Below are 27,581 nucleotides of genomic sequence, written 5' to 3' on the forward strand. Positions count from 1 at the left end.
TGATCCATATTTTGATAGCATGCTATTATCGCACAACAAATAATTAAAGCTCTGGATAGCCTTGTTAATGATTGCACAACATTTATGTTGCAGATTATCACTGGATCCCATCACTGGGGTGATCTCAATAAAGGAGGAGAGTCCAGCTTTTGATCGAGAGTTGGTGTCAAGACACTTCCTCACCATAGAGGCCAGAGACAGTCGAGGTCTGGGGAACAGGTCAGTTGTTGGTGAAGCTCTTTGATGCTTTAGAACTTTGGAAGCTGATTTTTAATCAAATAAAATAGTACATTTGTTTTAGAGTCAGTTGGCATGCAGGCTACATATTGGAACGAATGGTATTTTTGGCCTCTGGGACCTCAAAGTGGAAAAATAAATCCATCCCGGGCCCAGGTCTTACCATGTGACCTACAGTAATAGATTATTCCCTATATGGGAAATTCACAAAAAATATTTTCTCCACTTTTTATGGCATACGCTTTGAGGTAAATAAGGTTTTTTTTTAGATATTTTAAGTAAGATGATTCATAGGACTTCTAGAGAAAGCTCTAAACTATTATTGCACTATTATTTTTTTATTATGAATCCTCATTCAAAAAAGTGCTTGTTCATTGATTAAGGTAATATAAATTTATGAAAATTATGTTTGATTATTTTCTTAATGTGTAAATTTATTAATTGCAGGAACTCGGTGCAGCTGATCCTAAACATCGAAGATGTAAACGATAATGCTCCACAGTTTGTACACAGCAAATATGAAGCCAGACTCCAAGAAAACCAATCCGATTTCGATTCACCTCTCATCGTAGAAGCAAGGGATTTGGACCTCAATGGTATGTATATGACTATCTTGATGAAATTAACTTTCATAGAATGCTTTTTCATGTTATGGTTTCGCATTAAATATTGTAGATATACCAGTCTTTTAAACTGATAAAAGGTTTCTGTCTTATTGTAAGGAATTTGGTTCACAGTTATGATTATTTCCCCATTGGACATTACCATGGTATGAGGTAAGGCTGGTTAGAAGCATTGGACTTCTGCTCGTGGAGACACAGGATCAAATCACACCAATAACCAGTGGCTGAAGGGATGTGACAATGCCATTACTACCGTTATCTGTGTGTAGGTTCACCAATCAAGAAAAGACATAGGTCTCATAGGCTATGAAAATGTCTATAAATTCTCATTCTGGCTTTCAGTTCATGAAAAGCCATACAACGTTTATCAGCTTGGTAGTATCAAAGGTGGATAATCTAATAAACCTTGAACAGCAGTAATGTGTTTAGAATAATAACCAATATCGTTCATTGTTATCATCTTTGATATTTTTCCTGTGTTATTTTCATTTAGTTATCTAAAATGATAAATTATTATTGTGTTGAGTAAGTTACTTGATTTAGCAATCTAAACCAAAAATTCCAAACCTTTTATCATCCCCAGGTACTCTGAACAGTCAGGTGCACTACAGTATTGTAGAGTGGGATGCTTCTGTGTCTAACTTCACGGTAGATAAAACACTGGGGCTCGTCCGGCCATCGTCACACATAGACTTTGAGAAACTCGCTCGTACGCAAGGCGGCCCAGCAGATGTCAGTGTGAGAAGTGTTCATCTCACAATCAGAGCCAAGGATCTCGGCACACCTTCTCTGTTCTCAGAAGTGCCTCTACTGGTCTATGTCCAGGATATCAACGATAACGAACCTTACTTTGAGCACGAATTGTATGAACAGACGGTACCTGAAGATTTGAAAGGGGGCAGCACTGTTTTGCAGGTGATTTTTACATTGTTTTAGTTATAATCGTGATAAAATGACATTTATTCTTTACAGTTAATTTGTTAACATGTGAACACTTTAAGTCTTGCTCCCTTGTAGGTGTGGCCATAGTTATGGTTTAACATTTGATAGAAATTTTTGATGTCAAAAAGCCATATTATGTTTAATGTTACAACCAAAACTCCCTAGAGTATATCTGAAGGTGTACCATCTATATTTTCCAGGTGAAAGCGTCAGATGACGATGCATCATCACCCAACAACCAAGTAGTGTATCGCATCCAGTCTGGTGCGGGTGACAAGTTTGTGATTGACCCGACCTCAGGAATACTGAGCGTTGCCAACGGAGCAAGCCTAGACCCAGATGGAACTGACCCGCGGACAATGCAATACAGCATGGTGGTGGTGGCTCTTGATGGAGGTATTGGGAAACATCAAATGACGGCGACTACACAAGTGGAAATCAAAATACAAGACGTCAACAACAAACCTCCTGTGTTGATTGATCCTGGCACTGTTCGAGTCATGGAGAACACCAAGGTGATTAAACCTGTGAAATGTGGGGAGAGTCATTCACATTTAGATCCTCTTTCTAATCTCATAGCATCTAAAAAACGTTGGTTTGTAAAATTTGTATGTGAAAAAATAACTACCTACTCCGTGTGTTTACTGATGCAGTGGTAGTTTTAACTGTAACAATCTCCTTGGAAGATAATATGCAGCTACTGAGACTCTCATATTGGTTAATATGGTGGACAGTCAATCTCGAGCTTGGTCTAAATAAAAAATTCTAGAGCCTACGATAAGTTTAAGAGTTTGGTGAGCCACAAGTAGTAGTTTTTCAAGACTTGATTAGATAAAAAAAATACTCCACCATATTTACCTGTGAGTTAACATGCACTATTTAAACCCACTACATGAAAAAAACACTGTACCTTGCCTGTCAAAAATGAGTAAAGAGTGTAAAAGAGAAAAGAGTGTCTACAAACAAAAAATACAATAGGTAAAGTTTGTGATCTTTTATGCAAAGCTTAAAACTAATTATCCAACTAAACATCCAAGATCCAACTAATTATGGTTTTTGTGTTTTTTGTACGGAAGGCAAAAAATTACAATTAGCACATTTGATTTTCAGTTTAAAAATATTATAGAATTTTAAAATTGTATGGAAAATTTCTTCTCGGTCTAACTTTGGGTCAATACACCAATTTAATTTGGAATTGTAAACAACAAAAACAGTTTCTTGGTTTCAAATTTCTTTATGTTAAATCACTATCATTATTCCTCTTCTACTTCTAGGTAGGACAGTTTGTTCATCGGGTGATAGCGACTGATCCAGATGAAAAGTCGTCTCTAAGATTTTCAATAGACAGAGAGGATTGTGAAGCCAGAAGTGAAGAAGGAACAATCATAAAACCATCCGAGTTTGACTTCTTGTCTGCTTTTGAGTTGAACCCGGTCGACGGATTGTTACGAGTTGTAAAACTCCTGGATCGAGAGCGGGTGGAGGTGATAAGGTTGGCAATAAGAGTTGAAGACACAGCATCAATGAATGGAAAACAGATCACGTCAGGTATGTATCCATCAATCTTTGCTTTTGTAAGTCAAGGTAAATTTTTTTCACAAATAATTTACTTTGCATGATGATTGTTTCGCGTATGACTTGTTTCAGAGCTTCATTGCTTGATTTTCAAATCTGATTGTCAAAACTATAACTTGGGTTGTCACTAATTTAACATTTGACATTAAATTACAACTGTTGTCATAATTTAATGTAGTTGACCAAACATAATATTAAAAGTCCAGATGTGGAACTGAGTATGCAAAATCTTGCGATATGACTACCCAAAGATTTTTTAAATTGAATTTCTACTAGCAGCATTGAAATTAAGTTTCCAATGAACATCTATAAAATTTAGAAATTCATTTAGCTAAAACTAACCATATTTGAATAATAAGGATTCTAAAACTGTATGTATCTCAACCAAATAAATCCCTCCGTTACAACAAGGGTACAATTATTAAAAATAATACAAATTAAATGAATGGGTGGATGAAAAGAAAAGAGTATTTAGAATGTCTCTGTACCAACAGGTGTACTGACAATCGTGATAGAAGATGAAAACGACAACAATCCAATGTTCAGGAAGCCTTTCTACCGACGTTTCATAACAGAGAACAGTCAACTTGGTGTTCCCATCATCAACGTTGTAGCGGACGATGCAGACAAGAACAGAACCATCACTTACAGTCTGGAAGGTATCATCATTGACTATAGATACACCATGAGGATAAATAATTTGAAAATATACAAATAATGGATATAGAGAAAATAGTGTTATGTTCACAATATTTTAGCTGTCAATTCTTGAATAAATACCTTTCTCCTATGTACATTGTATGCTCTTTACTCATAATGGGTATCAAAAGGACAAGCAAAAGTAGCTTTATATGCTAACCATAAACATAGCCTACCTTTAAATTTGGATCGTTTGATTATTAGGGACAATAAATCTATAAAAAAATGCATCTAATCTATAATTCTGGCTACTTACATATATTTTCCATGTTTCAGGTGCTCCCAAGATAACAGAGTTAGTACATCTGGATCAGCAGACTGGAGAGATCGTTGTTGCCAATCGTATTGACCACGAGCAGACTCCATGGCTGAACATGTCCGTGCGAGCTACAGACTCAGGCATACCACCACGGTCCTCCTACGTTGACGTGTTCGTACAAGTCATTGACGAGAACGACAATAATCCATACTTTATCGGAAACATCAGCAACATCACACTGAGAGAAGACACTCCAATAGGTGATTAGCAAACTTAAATCAACACTTAATATTTTAATAATCTCAAATTCGTAATGGACTCCAAAAAGTTTTAGCTCTAATTGTTATGATGGGACATATTGTAAGATTATTATAACAAGCCATCCACAGTATACTATAGCAAATTACAAAATACAGTACAAAGGGGAAAACATCAGTTGTTTTCATTTCATGAGCATGTTCGTTTTCATGAGACTATTGAGCAAAGATTACACTGAAGATTACTCGGATATAGGGGTAAAATGGAAATAAACTGTACCGAGCCATGGATTGGTCCCCAGGTACTTACCTTTTACTCATGAAATCCTCTTTAAAAACAGCCGTGCAGAAGCTTCAGATGAAATGTCCAAAGACCTTAAAAACGTAAAACCTGATCCCGTGTAAAATTGTATTGAGGAAAATTTAATTTGCCTTTTAGTTATTTACTGGGGAAATATGCCAACTGCAAGTAAAACATGGCTACCTTCCACTAAATTCGCACTAAGAGTTGATTTGGGGATTGTGACAATGTAGGGACATTGCCACAATGCCCAAATCAACTTCCTAAACAACTGCTTTGTGTAAAGTATTCGCTTTGTTTTTTTACCGATTTGTATTATTTTTTCAGGGGCTGAAGTGACAGTGATTGAAGCTCATGATGCTGATTCGGGGGATTATGGCAAAATTACTTATTTACTTGACCGGATTTCTTCACTGGTAATTAACATAAGTGTGCACTATAGTGTAAGCCAATTATGTAATATTGATATACAACAAGGTAGCAATAATAATTAATCAACTAGTGTCCCTGTTGCTCAAAATCGAGCAATTGCTAAGTATTACAGGCGTTATTTTAAAACGAATAACAGTCATAATTGTTGATGACTTTAAAAGATTCGACTCAAAGATTATGTAATACTCAAGATGTACATAACAGATCGATGTAATCAACATTTGTTGTAAATATCTTATCATTTTCAAAAGCTGATTTTGTTTTTTAGTGTTTTCTACAAATAGCCTTACTCATAGCCGCATTAGGTTGTCCATAATAACGATTATAAAAAAAAAAAACAAAAAAAACAAAAAAGAAAACACACATTATTTCTATTTCTTCCCCTTGGTGAATGGTGATGTTCTATGATTTTCCTATGTTTCCATAGTTTGCAAATCGTCTCTTTCAATGATTACTAAGAAATGTAGCACAATGTTAATTCAGTTTTCTTTTTAGTATATCAATTTATCCAGGTTCTTTCGTTTTTTTCCATTGTAATATTTACGCCAACCCAAATTCAAATAGTAACTATTTCATTTCAACCAAGTAATTAAATGTTTGTAGCAAACTAACTGTAAATTAGCAAACTTATTGACTGTTTACAATTAACATATGTCCTTCTTCTCACTTTTAATTTCTGATAACAGCTGGAGTTTCATAACAATTTTTGTTTCCCATGTTAATCTTATGGAGAAATACGGAACTTTAAAGGGCCCTAGGGCCTCACCCTCTAATTATTTCCCTAAAAAGAAAGTTTCCTGCACAACTTCACGTTACACTCTTTCCAATGACACCAAGAACATGTAAATCGGTTCAGTAGTTTCGGAGGAGTAATTGTCACAAAAAACCTGCTTGCGTATTAAATAAGTATAGATAGATTATATACAGGGTGAATTTTAAATGAGTTCCCCCCCTACTTTTTTCTACATTTCTTAAGATATCATCTCCGGACCACGTCAGATCATTGTTTAGTAGTAAGTACTTCATTTTGACTGGGTATACATTTTTGGCCGCCATCTTGGATCCGCCATATTGGATACAAAGTTTTTTTTTCAAAAGTAAAGGTAGGGTTGTGACCCATTATTTCAAATTAGAATTTTACGCTGATTACAATGCCGCAATTAGTTTAAAAAAATCTTGATTCGTTCTAAAGTTATGAGGACTTTTTATAACTTTATTTTTAGCCCATTTTAACATTGTGTATTAACAAACTAAGACCATAATCTCAAAATAGTGCTAGATAAAGATAAGTATACACCACCATTCAATGTCGACATATTTTCACTTGGTTATGACGGATGTAGTTTTTTCAGCCGCCATCTTGGATCCACCATTTTGAAATGTGATCAATTAATTTAAATATGAAGGTGGTGTTGTGACCCATCATTTTGAGTTACTTTTTTATACTGGACTCAATGCTGCAATCCGTTTTTGGTTATCAAGCTTTCTTGATGAAATATTAAAATACTCTTATTTAAAATTTCAATATTTCAAAATCCAAAGATGCAAATTAAAAACGGATTGCGGCATTGAGTTCAGCATAAAAAAGTAACTCAAAATGATGGGTCACAACACCACCTTAATATTTAAATTAATTGATCACATTTCAAAATGGCGGATCCAAGATGGCGGTTAAAAAAAACTACATCCGTCATAACCAAGTGAAAATATGTCGACAATGAATGGTGGTGTATACTTATCTTTATCTAGCACTATTTTGAGATTATGGTCTTAGTTTGTAAATGCACAATGTTAAAATGCGCTAAAAATAAAGTTATAAAAAGTCCTCATAACTTAAGAACGAATCAAGATTTTTTAAAACTAATTGCGGCATTGTAATCAGCGTAAAATTCTAATTTGAAATAATGGGTCACAACCCTACCTTTACATTTGAAAAAAAAACTTTGTATCCAATATGGCGGATCCAAGATGGCGGCCAAAAATGTATACCCAGTCAAAATGAAGTACTTACTACTAAACAATGATCTGACGTGGTCCGGTGATGATATCTTAAGAAATGTAGAAAAAAGTAGGGGGGGAACTCATTTAAAATTCACCCTGTATAATTATATTGCTCTATCTTTAATTATCAGCTGATTGTGGTTAATTATTTGTTGTTTTCTGTTGTTAGTCAGTTGTCTAATTCAATGTTTTATTTTTGTGTTTTAGCGAATTTACTATATAGGGAATAAGCTATTACCGTAGGTCTCATGGTAAGACCTGGACCCAGGACCGATTTAATTTTTCGTGCAGAGGTCCCCGAGGCCAAAAACACCCATATGTATATGTGTGTCCTCAAGCAAAAATGATCCGATTTTGATGAAATTTGGTATAAACGTGCAAACCTACATTTATTCGAATGAGTTCGCGAACCAGCATGATCGGACCATGGGAACAAGGGTTTATGGGGGGTGGGGGGAGGGGGTTATGGAGAAAAAAAGGGGTTTTCCCATTTTTGACCCTAAAAACCAAAAAATTTGCAATTTCTTTCCAAATCATTTTATAAAGCTTAGAAAAAAAAAGATTATTTGTATACTAAAGCGCTGTTATATGCCTAACGGAAAGGGAAAAAATTAAAATAGAGTAATTTAAAATTCCCATGTTATTCTTATGGAGAAAATGAAAACTGTTGTAGTTTACTTGTTTATTCCATGTAAAAACATATATGTTGATAAAATGTGACAAACTTATTTATTTTATCCTATTCTAGGGACGTATGGTCCAAAAAAAAAAACTTTTGACCTTCCCCGTAGCAGCAAACCTAAGCACTCGTTTAATCTAATGTTATTTAAATTGGGAGTGAATATGTTTCTTATTTATTTATGGAAATATTTTAGTATAAATGTAATCAGACAAGTTGAAATTTGCTTAGTCTGCAGGTTTGCTGCGGCAGAGGTATTTACTTTTAACAATGTTCAAATATATTTCTTTAGAGTTTGATCTTAATTGAATTTAGGTACTATAGTAATTTTTTTAAATTTGAACTCTTACTGTAAATTTTTATTTTATTATTTTTTTAGGGGAAATTTCAAATCAACCCAGAGACAGGGGTGTTGAATGTGTCTGATCGTCTGGACAGGGAGGAACAAGCCTCGTACATTCTGATTGTAGAAGCGTGGGACAACTATCAGTTTGGCTACTCTAGTGGGGAGAGTAGAAACGCTTTCAAACAGATTGGGTAAGTGTTTGGGACATTTCATGGGTTACTTTCTCTAAAAACTAGAAAATTACTGTGTTACAAGCTTTCTAGCAATATACATACTCTGTTATTCACCTGTATTTTCTGATCAAATACACCACCAAATGTTTTTCCTAAACTGTGAAACAACATAAAACCCCACTTCAGCCTCCTAGGTTCCAGAATTTCAGCCTATGCCACTTCACTAAGTGGGATTTATTTTATAAAGCAGTTTTGTGACCAGAATTTATCAAATAATCAGCTATTGGTTGCAAAAGGTCACCCTAAAACAACGAAGACACCCTTATTATTTTCACAATGTAAAACCTGTATACTTCCTTTGCATTCTCCAAGCCACTAGATTGGTACAGATCATGTTGCATGTTTCAGAGTGACTATTTTGGATGTGAATGATGAGCCACCAATGTTCACATCCCTCCCAGAGTCCTGTGTGGTTGTCACTGAGTTTCATGAGCCAGGAGAAACTATCTTCTCTCTCAAAGCTTCTGATGACGATGATCCAAACACTCCAAACGGCTGGGTCTCCTTCTCCATTTTGGCGGGCAATGAAGAAGGTAAAGTAATTGTAGGAATAACAAAATATTAAAAACGGGCTAAAAAAGTAGTGTGGCATCTACAGATTACTATCTTATAATATTTTTCATGTTAATCTGGATGATGTGCTTAGGGTTCTTTACTCAAAAACAAAATTCCTCTCTATATTTGTAGCAGATGAAAAGATGCCTTTTCTATTTGCTTTCCATAGATATTTTCTGTACAAACTAATAACTTTCATTTGAGCCCTCTCCTGTCATTCTACGACTTCCCAGAGACCCACAATTTTGACGCAAAAAATTGCCTTTCATCATTAAATAAATATATAGATTAATGAATCCTAACAACTGTTTCAATTAAACAAGTTGGTTCTATGTTTAATAGCATTATAAAGTTACAAGGTTTACCAGTAGGGTGCCGCACTATTAACTTTTTATTGGAATTTATGATAATATTTTATTTGAACAAAGTAGCAACAAAAAGCTGTGATACACATTGAGAACTGTCAAATACTAAATTGTTGTGGTATTGTGCGAATAGGGTAATTTTATTTTAAGTACATAATTCATCTACTTATTGACTTTTTTCAAATTTTTTCCAAAAATATGGAAATAAATAGGAATAGGTGTATTAAAACTTATGAAGTCAAACCGGGCGAAGCCCGCGGGTAACAGCTGGTGTTTTCGTTTTGATAGAACAGAAAACAATTTTAGTTTAAGCTCATTGCTGTACGGATATAAGGTACTTTTGTACACAGAGTGATGAAATAGTAGTTTTCATCAATAGGAGTGAAAGTGGGCTCTTTATGACGCAACAGTCTTCATAAATTATACATTTTTCTGAGTTTACATTTCTGTTTTTACAAACATACGAGTAACTTAAAATATTGTGTGATTGGCAGCGTTTTCATAGTGTGTGTTTCAAATATCTAGTAATAGTAAACAAAATGTTATCATAATGTGACATGAATAAATGTTGAGGTTTGAGAACCAAAAAAATTACCATATGTTTTTTCCTTATTTGAAGTCACCCAAAATCAATGATTTTGCATACGATTTAGAGAACCAAAAACGGCAAAAACAGCTGTTTTCTGGACAGTATGAAGAAAAGTAATTTTAGTTACTGTAACATTATGGTTAAAATTTTGTATTCTGTATAGATAGTGGTTTTACCTCCCTATTTCATTGGGCCACAGTTAGTTTAGTTTAGTTGACTGCTTCTTCATATTATGTGGCTCATGTGTTTTGCAGGTTTGTTTGAAATTGAACCACTTGACCACTGGTCAGCAAGACTTTATTCGCCCAGCTCATTGAAAGCAAAATATGGAAATTATACCCTGGTATGTACATGTAAATTTCAATCTTTACCATAAACAAATAGATAAATGTACCTTATATTATTTTACTCATCAAACCAACGTAGCTTTAGATATATGGGGGTCTGGAAACCTAGTGTTATTAGTAACAGTTACATGTTAATCTTAGTTAGAATCATTGGGGCAGTCAAGTGGGGAGTTCACCTACTCCACGTGACTTTATTTGGACAAAAAATTCTCATTAATAAAATACATTCAGTGTAATATTAATTACAAACTTATGAAATTTTTTTTTCATGTACAGTATATTTGTAGATTAATTTTAATTTTATACTTTGTATGAAACGTGCTTTAGGGTACAATTAATTACTTTCCCATGCTTGATCAAAAATTTTTCTTTATAAGTGAATGATTCAGATTAAAGCTATTCATATTGAGCTCGAACATCGTGAGAACACTGTAATATGTTGGTAAATTGTCTATGATAGTTATTATCGTTATGTTTATGTCTACTCACTAATTATTTCACATTCTAGGCTATAAATCTGCAAGACCTTGGCACACCTCCAAACTCAGTTGTTGGCAATTTGAACATTTGTGTGACTGATTTCAACGATAACTCACCACAGTTCATCTATCCTCCTCAGAATATAACTATTCGAATTCCAGAGGTTTGTTAGTTGATCATTTCCTTCACAAGCTTATCTTACAAAAATCATTTACCAAATAGAATGTAAAATATGTTTTTGAGCCCATAATATGCATAAAATAATCCTGTACTCAAACATTAGCTGGGCTGGTTTTACTATCCTACGTAAAGTCAGAAACTTTTATGCTGGGTTGAAAAAAGATTGAACTGTCCGTCCTTGATAATTGAGCTTTAGAAAGTACTTGTTTTACCTGTGCTTCAAAACAGATTGAAGATACAGAAGAGATGAGTGTGTGGTTCCTTAATCTATCTATTGTAAAAAACAGTTACACATCTAACATTGATCATAGAGGCAAAACTCGCACTGCTAATTTTAATGAACATCTCTTTTGTTACATATTTATAATCTGCTGAGTGGCAGAATACAAACTAATAACTTTATAAAAATTTAAACATGGAAATCATACAAATTTAAAGGTTAACAACCAGTTGTAGATAAAAACAAATACAACAGCTGAAGCTGACGCATATTCAATAGTTGAAATCTAATGGAAATTTAATTAAGGTCCGTATCCTTACAAGAGAGTTTATTGAAAAACTAATACTATAGCATCAAGAGTGCTTTGCCAAATATTTCCTCTGTTTCTGCAGAACGCAACAGTGGGGAGCACTGTAATCACAGTGAAGGCGGTGGATGCAGACGTTGGGCCCAATGCAGCAGTGCGCTACAGGCTGCGGCAAGACCTGACAGGAGACTGGGCGACGTTCAGAGTAGATCAGGACACTGGACTCATAACTCTGAAACAACCTCTCGACCGAGAGACTCAGAAACTGTACCAGGTAAGGAGGGGTTGAAACAAAAGAGAATTGAGCTAAACAATCAGCCACTTGACTATGAGACCCCGAAACTGTAACAGGTGACAGGATATTGAAACTTATTTAGGACGTTCAATTTGGGAAAAAAAGATAAGGCTAACAGATTAAAAAACTTAACATAGTTTCAGGCCCATTTTTTTAACCTTTCAGCGCCCTAGACACAACTTGTATTAGCACCCTTAACTGCTTTTACAGGCAGAGAAATTAAATTCTAACAGCTGGGAGGACATTAGTAAAGGCTGTTTGCAGGACCGCCATTATGAAGGCACCCCCACCCCCCTACCCTACCTCATATCGGGTCATAAGTCGAGTCAGGAACGGTCTAGAACATTTTTAGAATTGTAAAAAAGTATATTTTAAACATATTAGGTATTTTATTTTCAAATTATTAATGCAAAAATGTTTATGTTAAAAGAAATACTTGTTATCGCAGGATAGTAAAAACTAGACAAAAGCATTCAGTTGATTTAAAATCCTTATACTTGTGTTATACTTTAAATATAACAAATGTAAAAAAAATCCATTGGTGGAGCTGTTTATTTCATAAATACAATTTGGGACAGAGGTTTACTTGGGTATAGTTATATAAAAAAATATCATAATGGGTTATTGCATTTTAAAACATATGGAACTAACTCATTTTGCTACGCACCAATAATGATTTAGTTAACTTTCTGGTTTTGATTTTGCTGTTTAGTCATGAATTTCACAAAACAATAAAATATTGGATAAAAATAGCAATCGTATATACGGTATAGAAATATTACTCGTATTATAAATTAGAATAAATATAGAACGCATATAAACATGTAAATGGTGATTGATAAAAGCATCTCGTTTAACAATAAATTCATGTGTTTAGGACGCAGTGAGCAACGTGTCAGTCCTACAGTACCTGATTTATTTCCAAATCTATACATCATGGATAAAAATAAAAAAAAATGTTATGATTAAACTCAAGCTCTCGAACTTTGCCGCTGACAAAACTTTCCCGGCAAAGAAAAATCTAGATCACTTACTCTTTCATAATATAATTCTTAATCAAATAATTTCTTTGGGTTTTAATGGTTGTTAAAATAACAATGAAATATATTTCTTTATTGCAATCTTGCGTTATGCTTGCTGGATATGCATAACCCCTCTATTTCTATTCTGTGCTCTCTGGGTAGGCTGTGTAGATGGTAGATGTTATGGATGGGTATGGGGTTGCAGGGGGGCTGCAATTGGGGTCGGCTCTTGGCTGTGGCGCTAACATGCATGCAAATACAACCACCAAATCTTTTTATTTTCCATTTTTTTGCGCCCCCCCCCCCCCCCCAAGAAAAAGTTGATTGCCTCTGGCCCTAGGCACGTGCCTATTCGGTAAATTGGTTCTTTTATAGCTTCACCCTGGAGCATCTTCTTGACAAAGATAGGTGACACGGGTTTCATCGTTACAGTTTTTACAGAAACTGTACCTGGTTAAAAGAGGATAAAAAATTATGTCAGTGGCTCCATTTTCAGGACGGGAAAGATGTTTAATAATGTTTAGCAAAAACATATGAAAAGTATTTTACGCAGTTTGAAGTCTCTTGTTTATACATGCAAAGTCATATATTATTATTCATAGTAGGCCTAATACCAGTCATAATTTATAAAAAAAATTCAGTAATGTTCTTGAGGAAACACCCCATCTAATTTTATATAAGTTTTAGAAGGGAAAATTATAAATATTAAAGAAACCCACTCGTAGAAGTGATTTAGAAAGTTTTGTGTTATGATTATTTTAAATTTTTTGTGTACTGGAAATACCTTTGTTCTTTATCGGTTAGTCATGCACAAATTCCTTGTTCATTATTGGATCCAATATAGTGATAAAATTAAATTTTAAATTAAGAATAATTTTCTAAATGATGATTTGCAGATCCGAGTTGAAGCTTATGACCACGGCACTCCAACTCCTCTGTCTTCAGACCTAGATTTGACAATCTACGTCAAGAATGTGAATGATTACCAGCCCCAGTTTCTGGTAGAAGACTTCCCAGTCAACTTCACAGGTACTTTATCGGTTTAAACTTGACAATTTGAGATAAGGACTAGTTTTTAAATATGCAACCAGACTTTCTTCATTAGACTAACAGAACACTTTATGGGGATAAAACAGCCCTTGGTTGCTCTCCTGTAGTCTCGAGGTTAAAATATAACTTACAAAATTTCAATTACGTAAGCCCTTAATTTCATTTAACATACATATACTTAAAAACAGCTCAAGGAAGATGAAAATTGCTTGTTTAAAACATTTGCCATACTATATATATATGATCATGGCTTTTTTGATACCCAACAATAACTGATCCTTTTTACACTATTACAAAATTACAATTGTTTCTATTTTAGTTTCACTACAAGTTCATAGACTACTTCTGCTATATTTTTTTTAATTTAAATTGTTTTACCGACAGAACACACAGCACCAGGCAGGGAGCGTCGTCTGTTGGCGGAGACAGTTGACAGAGATGAAGTAGACGAACTAGACGACCCTCGCACTCCGGTTTGCTACTTCATAGTGGCCGGCAACGACCACGGCTACTTCAACATTGAACCTCTCTCTCATGAAATCACTGTGAGTAGTGTCCATGCTGTTGTTTCTTTAAAGAAATGTCAACCCTTTGAGTTCATGGACATATTAGTTATTTGATTATGCCTATGAGTTTTTCTGGTTACGCAAGGATACACAAGAAGTAGTAAAATTGGGTTGCAACTGACATAGTATTTCCTATTTACTCATACCATCAACATCCACTGAGCTGTCCACAGTTTATTGTATGTGGGCCTCTCCCACCAAGCTTTGCTACAGACTGGCGAACACCTCATGAGTTGCAAAATAGACCTGAGCTGACAGAATTCAATCCCTCGTAGTTCTAAACCTGACTCAGAGGTTACAACTCAAGTATAGCTTTCAGCTGTTTTTGTTGGAGTTATACTAGCATGTATAGTTTCTAAATGGAAGTTTCACAATTACTGTACTATGTTACACTTTATTAGTGAAGGGTAAAAAGGGTGGAAAAGAAGGTATATTTTCATTTTTAAAGTCTGCAGCAGGATTAAAATACTATGTTGACATAAAAATTGAATTAATGTTGTAACTTATGTTAGTGAACAACTGAACTAAGCAATTACCAAACACAGCTCTTAAATGCCAAAATCTTGCTGTTATCTGGCTTTTTTTACCTTACCTAACCTAGCTGGCCACTCAAACCTAAGCAGGTTTTTGGCCTCTCCAACAGCTCTGCACCATCTTTCTTGGTCCTTCATCATCTCCTCTGTAACGGACATCCTTCTCATATACCTTCGGACTTGGTCCCACCATCGCAGCCTTGGGCGTTCTAAAGGTCTTCTTCCTACAGGTACAGCATCCGTCACTGTTCTCAAGACTGACTCTTCAGGTCTCCTGTAGACATATCGAAGTCTTTGGCTTTTAATTAAGGCAGTAATATCCGGATCTTTGTAGACCTCACGTAATTCTTTATTTGTTCTAATCCTCCAAACTTCTTCTTCTTTAATTGGGCCAAATATTTGTCTGAGAATTATTTTTTCAAAAATTATTAGCTTCTTTTCATCTTGTTTGGTTAGTACCCATGTTTCAGATCCGTAGGTAACTATAGGCAGTATAATGGTCTTATAGACTTTTAATTTGGTTTTTCTGGATAAAATTTTACTTTTCAATAGGTTTTGCTAGGACCAGTAACATATGTCACCACTGAGCAGTCGTGATCTAATTTCAGTTTCTTCTGTATTATATTGGTCAATAATTATTCCTAAATATTTAAGTTCTGTACATCTTTGGAAGGAGTAGGATTCTACTGTCAGAGGAAGTTGTGTTTGTGGCGGATTTTGTCCTACTGATAGATACTTGGTTTTATTTTAGTTTATTGTTAAGCCTATTTCTTTTGCTTTCCTTATGAGAGTTCCTGCTAAAACTTTTAAATCACTTTCATTTTCCACCATGAGCTCACTGTCATCAGCATAAGCTAGAATATTTGTCTTTCTCCCTATTTCCAGCCCAGGGTTGCATTGGTGAACTTGTCTCAAACTTTCTTCTAAAGCTAGGTTGAACAGTAGAGGTGATAGTCCATCCCCTTGATGAACTCCAGTATTTATACTAAAAATACTGGCTAAGAATATCTGGCTTTTTAGCAGAACAAAATGCACATCCCGCTCTCCACTCCAATTGACCAGATAAGTACTATACAGTTTCATTACTGTATAACTACTTTTGCACCCCTCTGTATATTAGAATCAGAAGATTCTCAGAAACTATTCGCATCAAAACAAATTCAAGTATTATTTTTGTCTTCACAGGTAACCAGAGAACTGGACAGAGAGGAAGAAGACATGCATGTGGTGGTGGTCAAGGCCAGTGAGGACTGTGTCTCCCCTCCAGCAGTCAACAGCAGTTACTTGGACCTGAGAGACAGCACCACCCTGCGTGTGCTGGTGTACGTCAACGACATCAACGACAACCCCCCACACTTCGTCAAGGAGGTGTTCACCGGGGGCGTCACCACGGACGCTGACTTTGGCACGGAGTTCATGCAAGTCAGGGTGAGTAAGGAGATGTCGAGTTGTGTTTGGGTAAGAGTGTATGTAAGGTGTTATCTAGATAGACATTATGTCATTGACTTTCAGCTTATAATACGCAGCAAAGTGTGTGCCTAAAATAATTGAATTAAAATGGACAGAGGAAGGATACTCTAAAAATGCTGAAAATATAAACAATCACAAACAACCAAAGTGAAAAAAACAGAAATTTAAAGAAAACAAATCTTCCACAGATGAAAAGAATCTGCTGTCAGTTGTGTTTAATTTAAGCATATTAAGTCCCGATTCTAAGTTATATAAAATGTTATTGTTATTGAATTTATAGTTATAAGTTTTATTCTGTTCTACACCAAACAAGTGATAACAACTCAGTGTAGACTTGATAAACTAAGCCAGACATTTCTGATTTGAGACTGCACTGTGCATTTAACGGTACTTTACTGTCATTAGTTCACTGCATAGATTATTGGTCTATGATGAGAGGCAGTTGAGAAAAAAATAAATAAATTGCCTACAACTTAAACAAGAGGATGGAAAGGTCTAGTGTATTTATAGTCAAAGTTTAAACTTTAAAATGTAAATGCTTCAGGCTGAAGACGCAGACTACGGACCCAACGCAGAAGTCCGCTACTACATGGCGGGTCCAACACAGATGACACTGAGCGAGGGGATGGAGAATATACAACAACCACCCTTCCTGGTAGACCCGAACTCTGGGGTAGTGTCCCTGAACTTTGACCCACAGAGGGGCATGAAGGGTTACTTTGACTTCAAGGTGAGGAGGATTTTTATGTGTCTTGAGCCTAAATAATAGGGAATGTTGACTAATATAACAACAGACATATTTTAAAAATGTAAATAATTATGATAGCTATCAAAATATAGCTTTCCAGATACAATCTATCTACTGAGAAACAAGAAGAGGCACTTTTTACTAGGATACACCATAGGTTGGACAAGAGTTTTACAATCCCAAGAATAACATTTCAATTTCAAATTATGTAAGAAGTTATTGGTATTCACAACTTTAACGGCTGCAGTAAATTAAGCCATTTATTATATTTATTAATTTCTTTGATTGTAGGTAATTGCAAATGACTCAGGAGGGTTGTCAAACACTGCAAGAGTCTTTATCTATCTCCTAAGAGAAGACCAGAGGGTAAGATTTGTGCTGAGGCAGCAACCCATAGAAATCCGGGAGAAGATTGACGTCTTCAGAGAGTAAGTTTCCTAGATCATTATGTGTGATAACTTAAAACCGTATATTGTTGTCACACATAAGCGAATGTATTTTTAACTAAATATATCACCATTTAAAAAATCTAAAACATGTTTTGGTGTGTGTTTCATGTCCACAAGTGTTTTGATATTGACTTAAAAATTGTATCTTATCTAAACTGACAACTGATGGTAAGAATAAGAATAAGAATAAGAAATATTTATTTCCATTGATCTTTATAAAAGAAATAGGACACGTCATTGTTATACATAGTTACAAGGTGATTCAGTGTTTACAGTACAAAATATCTAAATTTAAATAGCCACTTACATGAAAATAAAAGCTTTATTTCAACTTACTCTTCAAAATCTAATATTTACTTCACAACTTAAAAAATCATCAATTTTGTAAAAGGGATTTTTAACAATCCAGTCATACAGTTTATTTTTAAAAATACTGTAAGAAACTAATTTTGCTTCTTCAGGCAGCTTATTAAAAAACATTATACAATTTAATTTATGTGAATGTTTGGTTTTTGCCAATCTGTGCTGCAATATATCTATTTTATCCCTACCTCTTGTATAGTGATTGTGTAGGTCTTTTCGGAAAGAGAATTGATCTAAGTTTGACTTTGTATATATTAGAATTTGGAATATGTAAAGATTTACTATGGTTGGTATCCTGAAGTTAATGAAAAGAGGTTTACAATGTGTATCTGAGCATTCTCCAGTAATGCTTCGAACCACCTTTTCTGGAGTAAAAGGATGTCATTAATATGTGGAGAGTGGCCCCACAAAATAAGACCATTTAGTATGTGCGATTGAAAGAGTCCAAAATACGCCAATCTTAAATATTCTTGACTAACAAAATCCTTAAGTTTCCACAGCAAGCACCTCACTCTTGAAATTTTGTTACAAACAGATTTTATGTGTGATGACCAATTTAATTTTGAATCCAAATTAAATCCTAAAAGTTTAACTGATTCAAATTTTACCTCTGTTTTAAGACTGATTGTTATATATTGTGATTTGTCAGAATTACAAGATAGTCTGTTTGCAGAAAACCAATCATATGCTCTATGTTCAGCCTCTTGACTAATTAAGCGCAGGGTTGTTAAATTAGAATGGTTAGCGAGTAAAGTTGTATCATCCGCATATATAACAGATTGTGTATTTATATTTACTAGAGGTCGTCCAGTGGTCGAAACTCGACCAAAAATATTTAATGTACATACTTCTTTATTTTCATTCCACACTTTGAATAGAACATGTGATTGGAGTTTCTTCCATTTGTTTTGATTTTCTGTTTATATTTCGTTGTTATTTTGTCACCAGCATGGCAACTCATAATATCCATGTTAAATTTTTCAAAATTTTAAATTAATTTTTTGTGCTTATTTTTGAGCCTATTTTAATTTATAAAGGGATTCTGCACACCTACAGGAAAATAGCTTTCTAACAGTATGCGTAGATTTTCCCTACGATGCACACGAGCTGAGAAAAAAGGTTTTAAAGAAACATGCTTGCCTATTAATATATAGATAGATAGGAAGATCATTAATGTAGACGTTAAAGAAAAATGGCCCTAGTACAGAGCCCTATCTTATTCATTTTATGGCTCATTTTCATGGTTTTCATGGTTTTATGGTTCATTTTATTATTTTATGGTATCTATCTTATTTATTTTAGCTGATGGTAAATTTTACCGTCTAGTTTGTAATCTACAAATTTAATAAATAATTAAATAACTTAATGTTAGGTTGTAATGATTTTTAAAGTTAGTACAGAAAAAAGACAAGAAACGAGATGCCAATTGTGAGATGGCTTTTCCCTTATCTAGCCCAACTACCACATTTGCATTGTAAAATAAAAACAAGACAGACATCATGAACAAAGTAAATAAATAATCCACTATATCAATGATTATAAAAGATAAAATCAACCCTCAAAAGGGGAAAATGACTTCTCATAAAAATAAATGCTCGTAAGGGGCGTAATGTCTGAGACTGTCTTCTTTTGGATGATTATGACCAATGGATTGTCAGAAGCAAATCAGCGAGAATCTCTGAAAATTTCACATAGTGAATGTAAATATTCTACCATTATTAGGTGCAAACATTAAATTACTTCTGATAAAAATAAATGTAGCAAAATAATTGGCTAGTCTGAAACATAAACGTACAAATTTATATTGCAGAGTACTGGGGAATGTGACTGGAGCGATAGTCAATGTAGATGAAGTGAAAGTTCACGAGACAATGGACGGACGGGTGGACAAGACGAGGTCTGATCTATATCTTCACTTTGTCGACCGATCTGACAACTCCATCATGGACGTGAGCAAGGTGCTGCGGATGGTGGACCAGAGTATTGAACATCTCGACTCGCTGTTCAAGGTATTTGCTGCTTGAAGTGTTGGTCTATGTTGATCGATTTGAGGGGGTAATCAGTGGAACAGCAGTTCAGCCCAGACGCATATTGAGCTGTGCGTGCCGATCCGGGCAGCGCAGCACAGCACAGCACAGGGCAGCATTGGGTAAAAAGTCTGTGCCGCACAGTTGATATCGCATATTAGGAAGCGGTGTCATACAGTTCTCGTATGTCAACTAGTCAACACGGCGCAGGTGAACAATGTGATGCAGGTACTTGTGTCTCGGCCTCAAGTGCCTGCAGTCCACGTGCGGGACTGCACTGCCCTGTCCTGCGCTGTACCACAATATGCACATGTCCTAGCCAACATCAACAAAAACTGCCCTGCCCTGTGCTGCGCTGCGCTGCTCTGACTGCGTCTCAATATGGGTGCAGCACTATATTTTTTTGCATTTATGACAACAGCTAATTTGAACTAAGCAGCAACAAAAAGCTGTGATATGCAACTGTAGGATTGTTTACAGTGATGTTTTTGTTTTAGCAAATTTCCTTATAGGGAATTCAGCACAAGGATATTTTATAAATATTTTTAAAATATATATCCATCCTAAAAATATTTTATACATTTTAATATTATTTTTAAAATATATTTTTTTATTTTTTAATAATATGTTAGCTTAACATAATAGTTTTAAAATATTTTAAAATTATTATTTAATGGTCTTAAAAATAAAATTTTAAAATATTTTTATTTTTTTGGTTGAACATATTTACAAAATATTTTTAATATATTAAGACAAAATATATATTTTATGTAAAAGATATTTATAAAATATTTTATTTACCTAAAAATATAGCTTTTAAGAATATTTATAGAACTGTAAAAATATTTTATAAATAGCCTATTTAAGTTTAAAAAATATATTTTGGTAATTTGTTTCAACCGAGCTGGGTAAAATATATTTTGACAACAAATTTCATGTTTCTTAAAGAATTGTTTTAGGGCCACGACTAAAAGACTTTTTGAAATAATTAAAATAGCCTATACTAAAAATTGCATTTATATTAAAGTTGTCTTAAAATCACTCCAAAAAAATTCCTTTTTTCCCAAACAGTTAAACAACAAGGTTTAGACTATCTCGTAAAAGTAAACTTTTAAAATACCGGATGTCCCGCCCAAGTAGCACACATATTGTTGGCCCAACGTTGGGAAATGGTCGGCACGGTTGGGATCTATAGTAAATTGGATCTATAATAAATGTAGTCAGATGATGTTGTGATAGTTGTGATACTAGATACAGTGGGGAACACCTGCTTAACATATAACAATTATGCTAAATGTATTTTTTTTAAAAATTAATATTCTTTAACTAATTTGAGCGAATTTTTTAATAGGTAGTTAAACAATTTAAGGGGAAATATTAATTAATGTTAAAAGAATCTATTATAATAACATTACTAATCTAATGGTAATTAAATAATCTATATTCAAAAACCAGTATCCTCTCTAAATCCCAGAAAAAAATTCTACTACTTGATGCCTAAACAGATAAACAGAATCATATTCAAAAATATTACAAGTATTGCGACATATTGAAACTGTCGGCTACTCTTTTACCACTTGAAAACACTCAATATCAACAAGCACAGATTGCTCAGAGGTTAGGTACGAGGCTCACAAACCGAAGGTATCAGGTTCGAGACCCGGTCAGGGCAGAAAAATTGTATTCTATTTTTTTTCAAAATTTGTTTTTATGAACTATTCAATTCTAACTAATCAATTTACTCAACTAATAATTAAGCTTTTCATACAGTATTAAATCTTTATTATTGAAAATATTTAAAAAAAAAATTAAAAAATATTTTTTGTAAAATTTATAATATATTAAAACAAAATATTTTATTTAACTATTTTTAGGATACATTGGGGGTGGAATAGGATGCATTTTAAAAATATTCATTAAAGATAAAAAAATATATTTTTTAAATATCCTGTGCTGTCTGTTAGTAGCTATTACAGTAGGTGGCATGGTAAGACCTAGGCCCGGGACCGATTTACTTTTTCATTTTGATGTCCCCAGAGGCCAAAAACACAATTCGTTCAAATTTTTATATATGTATATATATACGTCCGTGAACGCGATAACTTGAGTAATTTTGTCAGATTTTGATGAAATTTGGTTTAAAGGTCTAAGGCGGGATAAACTTGAATGAGTTCGCGAACGAGCATGATCGGACCATGGGAAAGAGGTTTTACGGGGGGTTTTATGGGGTAAAAAATGGTTTTTCTCATTTTTGACCCTCAAAACCCAAAATTCCCAATTTCTCTCTTAACAATTTTAAAGAGCTTAAAAAACAAACAATTTAGTATATCAAAGTGTTTTCTACAATTATTAGTAACGGAGATAATTAAAAAAAATTTAAAATTCCCGTGTTATTCTTATAGAGAATATTGGAAAATGTTGTAGTTAAAGGACAAACAAACAAACAAACATACATTGGATTTTATATACATAGATTGGAAAATGTTGTAGTTTGCTTGTTTATGGATATATTTTGATCAAACTTGGCAAATTCAAATTCATTTATTTTATACTCAGCTATTAATATTAAAAAAACACACTTTATTAGTTTCCTTGTAGCAGCAAACCTAGGTAATCGTAAAACCTAATGTTATTTAAATAGATTTGATAGAAAATCAATTCAGACAAATGGAAATTTGCTTAGGAGGCAGGTTTGCTGCGGCGGGGGTATTTTTAATTTAATGAATAATGAATAATTTGTGATATTGTGTGAATGTTTGATAATTTATTTTTTTCTATGGTTTAGGTGCAGTGGTAGAATATTATGCTATGGTAGACGTGTTATAGTAAAGCATACCGTGAATCTAAAGACCCAAATTTTTATGAAACCGTGTCCTCCCCATTGCAAATGCAAAGCTTGAGTATAACTGCAATAAGCATTTTATACTTATGCCAACCCCGTACGAAGGACGGGTACTCTGCTAGTGTATATGTATTCAAAAATCTTTACTGTTTGCATTGACATAGCTATATTGTAATGTCTTGTGACACAAGATTTTTAATGTTTCCCGATCGTAGGAGTTCAACGTGCTGGACACCCAGGCTGCTGAGGCTGTAGCACTGGTGCAGGCTGGCAGCCCTGACAGTGTTGTGTGGCTCTGGCTGGTTGGCACCACTGTGTTCCTCGGACTCATGTTGGTAGTGGTGATCTCCATCTGTTTGTCTCAGAGAGCCTCTTACCAACGACAGCTTAAAGCTGCCACCATCACTGCTTTTGGTGAGAATTTCCTCAAAATCATAATTCTACACAAGAAACAACAAAATAGCTTTCAGCAATGACCTTTGAATGAAGTGTGTTCATTATGGTTTTGATCCTTATGGTTAATTTTTAAGTTTAGAACCAGTTACTGACAACTAAAACCAGGAACTTGTGACGGTACTCTAGGAATTATTTATTTTGATATTTGATTCAAACAATATTAATTTGTCCTATGATTCTAAAAATAGATTATACCTTAATGATTGCAAAACATAAAGGTTTTTACATAAAAAGAAGTAGTACCTATTGAGTGTTGTGAAATTCTAAAATAAGGTTCCAGTTATGTTTAAATCAGTGTCATCACTCCTCATTTGAACTATTCTTAAATGAATCCCTATTAATAACCATTTATTGTAAGTTAAAATATTGTTGTTGTTGTTATTATATTACCAATTCAATTGGCAACATTACAGGATATACTAGGGGACCATAGCAGCAATCGCTGCTTTTTAGTATACGTAAACAAATTGAAATTAAATACACATGTTTTACACATTTAGTCACGGTCTTCCCCTTACACGATGCATTTCAACAGTGCATTACCATTCTAAACTAAAATCAGTAAACAGTACACTAAAATGAATAAACATACAATTGCATTGTTTACATCAGCTGGTATATTTTAAACAGCTTAAAGAAACACTGTAGCTCTACTTCCTTCTGCTTCTTTCTGTAGCTCTATTAGAAAATGACTGGATCTTTGACGGCCTGTGGGGCAGAGCAGGGGTAATTTTTGACATTTTTTTTTTTTAATTTTCCCCACCGTCCTTAGACCTTAAGCTTTAAAATGAATCCTCAACAGCCATGCTAAATTTTTCCTAGCTTGAGATATTTCGTGGGGACCGATTTGTTTACGGAATCAAATATATAGATTTTACAGTAAATACAAATGAAGGATGTATTACCGCATAAAACCAGCTTTTTCTTTACTTTAGCCCATTTATGGTCTAATAATCCATGAAAGCATGTTCAGTCATCAAAATATTATTCTTATTTACTTCTTTAAAAATGTTCATAAGTTCCAATGGGTCACCCTTTTTCTATGTCACTTTTGTATTTTACAATGTAATTTTTATTGTAGGTTCGACAGAGTCTGACATGACCCGGGTGACTGGGTCTGGGCCGGGTCGGCTACCCAACACTAACATGCACAGTGTCGAGGGGTCAAACCCAATCTGGATGCAGGCCTACGAGAATGAGTGGTACAAGGAGGACGACTCAATGAGGTAATTATTTAGTAATCTGCATTATATTGTAAAAACAATTTTTTATCCCTACCCTCCAAGTTAAACCTAATCATTATTTGGTGTCTATGCAGAAACAATGTTTTTCAAAGATTTCTTAAGAAGACATGGCAAACATGAAAAAAAACTGAAAAAAATCAGTAAAACAGTGTTATCACACAAAAAGAAAAGTAATGGAAAGAAGAGTGGATACATACTTTAATACTTTTCAATGAAATGGCGACCATACAAAGTAGGTACTGTAAGTATGAATGGAGATGAGTGTAGGATGCGTGGAGCAATCATGTAGTCTTGTTAGTGACTAAGGCCAACGTATTCCTTAGGCACAGCTGTTAATTAATAGCCCATACAGCTAATGGCAACTAAGGGACCTACAGTTTATAGTGGAATCCGAACCATATCTTAAGGTTACATAAAGTGCTTATAGCAGTAACTGGTGTCTCGTCAATTATATAAAGATAATTTATAAAGAAAAAAAGAATGGAAAGAAGAGTGGACAGAAAATCACACAGGATACAAGAGAGGTTTTCAGGAAAAAAACTAATGAGGAAAATTATGGATGGTTTTGTTTTAGTGCTCTCATAAAGGAAACAATACATAGATAATAAAATAATAGTCAAATATAATACATATAAATTATTCAATTACACCTTTGACAAATACAGTACCAAGAAGTAGAATCTAATTCCCGCCCTAATGACCAGTTTAAGAATATAAAACTTTCTTCAATTCTGATGTTGAAAACATGTGTGGTAGAAGGAGCTTGGAGGTAATCGTAAACATTTTCACAATGTTCAAAATTTTTTAATTTTTTAGGAGGACTATATAGTCATTCATCACCCTCTCTTGAGATGGTGACCAATGTTAGGGGTAAATTGCATGCAAATCCTGGTATGAATCGCAATGATCTAGGCCAGCTGGTCTCTTTCAATCTCACCGATCGTACACAATTTTTACTAATAATTTGAGTTATAACGTTTTGTTTTTAAAATGAAAGGCATATATAGTAGTTTTTTGTTCCAGTCAAACGTCTGAAAGAGACTCTCTGGATGAAAACGCAGTTGTGAGTGTGCAAACACAAGATGGCGGAGCAAACTCTTCTTGCAACAGGTGAGTTGTGTTGTGCGTAGAGTTATAAACACTCCTAGAATAGACTATAAAAACAATTGAAAAATTGTAATTAATTATTTACCTGAAGAATTTCAAATTAAAACAGCACTATACCATATATTAAACGCACTTATTCATAGATCTGCCATTTTATGGAGCAGTGGAAAACAATTTCAGTGAGATGATAACTGGACATACATCAAAACCAAGGCAGCAATGTCTTGAATTTGGAATCCCGGTGTTAGGAATTAAAATTTATCAGTAGGCCTACAGTTCATTCTTGTACTATACCGGCTCACCCCTTGCTTTGTGTTATAAGTTCCAAACACAAGCTTTCAAGTCCTGTGTATACAGGCAAATACAAGGTTAAAATAATCAAAAAGGTTAAATAAATACCTGTTGTACTGTCAATGATGCGAGTTTTAGTCGACGACCAAAGTTTCGAATCTAAAAGGATCATGATCAAGCACTTACATGAACACAAAAACATTTTGTAAGTGTAAAATGTATTTGATGAATTTTCAAAACTCCAGGTATAAAAAGGATTTTTCCAACTTGAATATGATCCTTAAGGCTTGAAGTTTTGGTCGCCGACAAATAATTGGTCGCCGACAAATAAGTATGTGTCTGCCAGATACAAATATAGATGTCAACAGTGTTTGTTTAGATGTTAACTAATAATTTATGTTCCTCAATTTCAAAACAATTTTAATCAATAAATAAACTAACTGTTTAGCTTGTCTTCTGGTATTATAACCATAGAGTAGAACTCATACTGTACAGTTTTCATTCAAACAAAGCACAATCCAACAAAGCAAACATGAAACAGGCCAAAAATAGGCCTACTTCACAATGTACAAAAGAAGCAGAAATCTTCTTACAGTATAAAAAATATTTTATTGTACTAGACATTTAACTACTGTTAAGTGATACTATATATAATGAATTTTATGAAGGACAAGTGTATGGTGTAAGCCAGTAAAGTAAATTTCTTATACATTTCTCAAGCTTATTCAAACAAATTGTTTCAGCCAAACCAACATAATAAAACCTGAGCGAAGGACAGTAAAGGAACAGAATGACCTGAACAGCAAAAGCAGTTCCTATCATCAGAACCTGTACCAGCATCTCGACAAGCTCAGCAACCCTCTGATTGCCAAAAAACTGGAAACAACAGAACTATAAAAATTAGTTTTTGTAAATGTAAATCTTTCTCTTGATCTCTCTTTAGTTTCAACCAACTTTTTACAATCAGTAAAATTAACTAACAGCTATACACCACAGTACAACATGTCAAAATCGATTCAAAAGTAAACTTATTTTTGGTTGGTATAAATAAACAGCGTAATAGGAGATATCAGTGAAGGAGAACCGATACACAACAATCTCATTTGAGGACAGAATTTAAGGCAGTTGATTGCACACAAAAGGTTCACAGCATAACATGGTTATAAAACTGGCACTTGTTTGCTCTCAATTAATTGCCTGGAAGTATTTTCATGAGTGAGTTGGTTTTCTTCATCCTCATGTATGCCTATGCCAAATGTATTTTCCTAAAATAACTAATAAGGCATAAGAACTGTAATAGTTAATAGTTTATATTTCCTTTTTTAAAAAGTTTGGATTAAATTTATTTAGTATGTTGTGTGATTCTTTTATATATAGTTACTATACAGCTGGTTTGTAAATTATCTAGTAACAACGAATGAAGTACTTAAATAAGAATTGATTTTACAATTTTTATGTATCTCTTTTACTTGCCAATCGATGTATTTTTGT

General features: G+C 34.1%; 1 protein-coding gene across 2 annotated transcripts in view; it reads left to right on the top strand.

Moving 5' to 3' along the window:
* The window catches only part of LOC128990280 (cadherin-23-like), a 99,450-nt gene extending 71,892 nt beyond the window's left edge, over nucleotides 1-27,558 (top strand). Inside the window, exons 14-36 of one of the 2 annotated variants that reach the window (XR_008490510.1) lie at nucleotides 94-219; nucleotides 685-833; nucleotides 1,444-1,775; nucleotides 2,003-2,317; nucleotides 3,077-3,350; nucleotides 3,872-4,036; nucleotides 4,353-4,595; nucleotides 5,221-5,309; nucleotides 8,385-8,542; nucleotides 8,933-9,117; nucleotides 10,348-10,436; nucleotides 10,949-11,083; nucleotides 11,713-11,901; nucleotides 13,841-13,973; nucleotides 14,379-14,539; nucleotides 16,279-16,521; nucleotides 17,108-17,293; nucleotides 17,603-17,739; nucleotides 19,934-20,132; nucleotides 23,208-23,406; nucleotides 24,530-24,674; nucleotides 25,703-25,802; nucleotides 26,834-26,871. Coding sequence is in view for 1 of the 2 variants with exons in the window: in XM_054412599.1 (XP_054268574.1) it covers nucleotides 94-219; nucleotides 685-833; nucleotides 1,444-1,775; nucleotides 2,003-2,317; nucleotides 3,077-3,350; nucleotides 3,872-4,036; nucleotides 4,353-4,595; nucleotides 5,221-5,309; nucleotides 8,385-8,542; nucleotides 8,933-9,117; nucleotides 10,348-10,436; nucleotides 10,949-11,083; nucleotides 11,713-11,901; nucleotides 13,841-13,973; nucleotides 14,379-14,539; nucleotides 16,279-16,521; nucleotides 17,108-17,293; nucleotides 17,603-17,739; nucleotides 19,934-20,132; nucleotides 23,208-23,406; nucleotides 24,530-24,674; nucleotides 25,716-25,802; nucleotides 26,834-26,987 (4,093 nt within the window). In the remaining variant the exon portion in view is untranslated. Of the gene's footprint in view, nucleotides 1-93; nucleotides 220-684; nucleotides 834-1,443; nucleotides 1,776-2,002; nucleotides 2,318-3,076; nucleotides 3,351-3,871; nucleotides 4,037-4,352; nucleotides 4,596-5,220; nucleotides 5,310-8,384; nucleotides 8,543-8,932; nucleotides 9,118-10,347; nucleotides 10,437-10,948; nucleotides 11,084-11,712; nucleotides 11,902-13,840; nucleotides 13,974-14,378; nucleotides 14,540-16,278; nucleotides 16,522-17,107; nucleotides 17,294-17,602; nucleotides 17,740-19,933; nucleotides 20,133-23,207; nucleotides 23,407-24,529; nucleotides 24,675-25,702; nucleotides 25,803-26,833 lie in introns of both variants that reach the window. The other variant, XM_054412599.1, reaches the window with a different exon arrangement.
* Nucleotides 27,559-27,581: the final 23 nt, after the last annotated feature.

The sequence above is a fragment of the Macrosteles quadrilineatus genome, unplaced genomic scaffold (assembly GCF_028750875.1).
Source record: "Macrosteles quadrilineatus isolate MER2022 unplaced genomic scaffold, UCM_ALF_1.0 Scaffold_3__2_contigs__length_128488019, whole genome shotgun sequence".
Lineage (NCBI taxonomy): Eukaryota > Metazoa > Arthropoda > Insecta > Hemiptera > Cicadellidae > Macrosteles > Macrosteles quadrilineatus.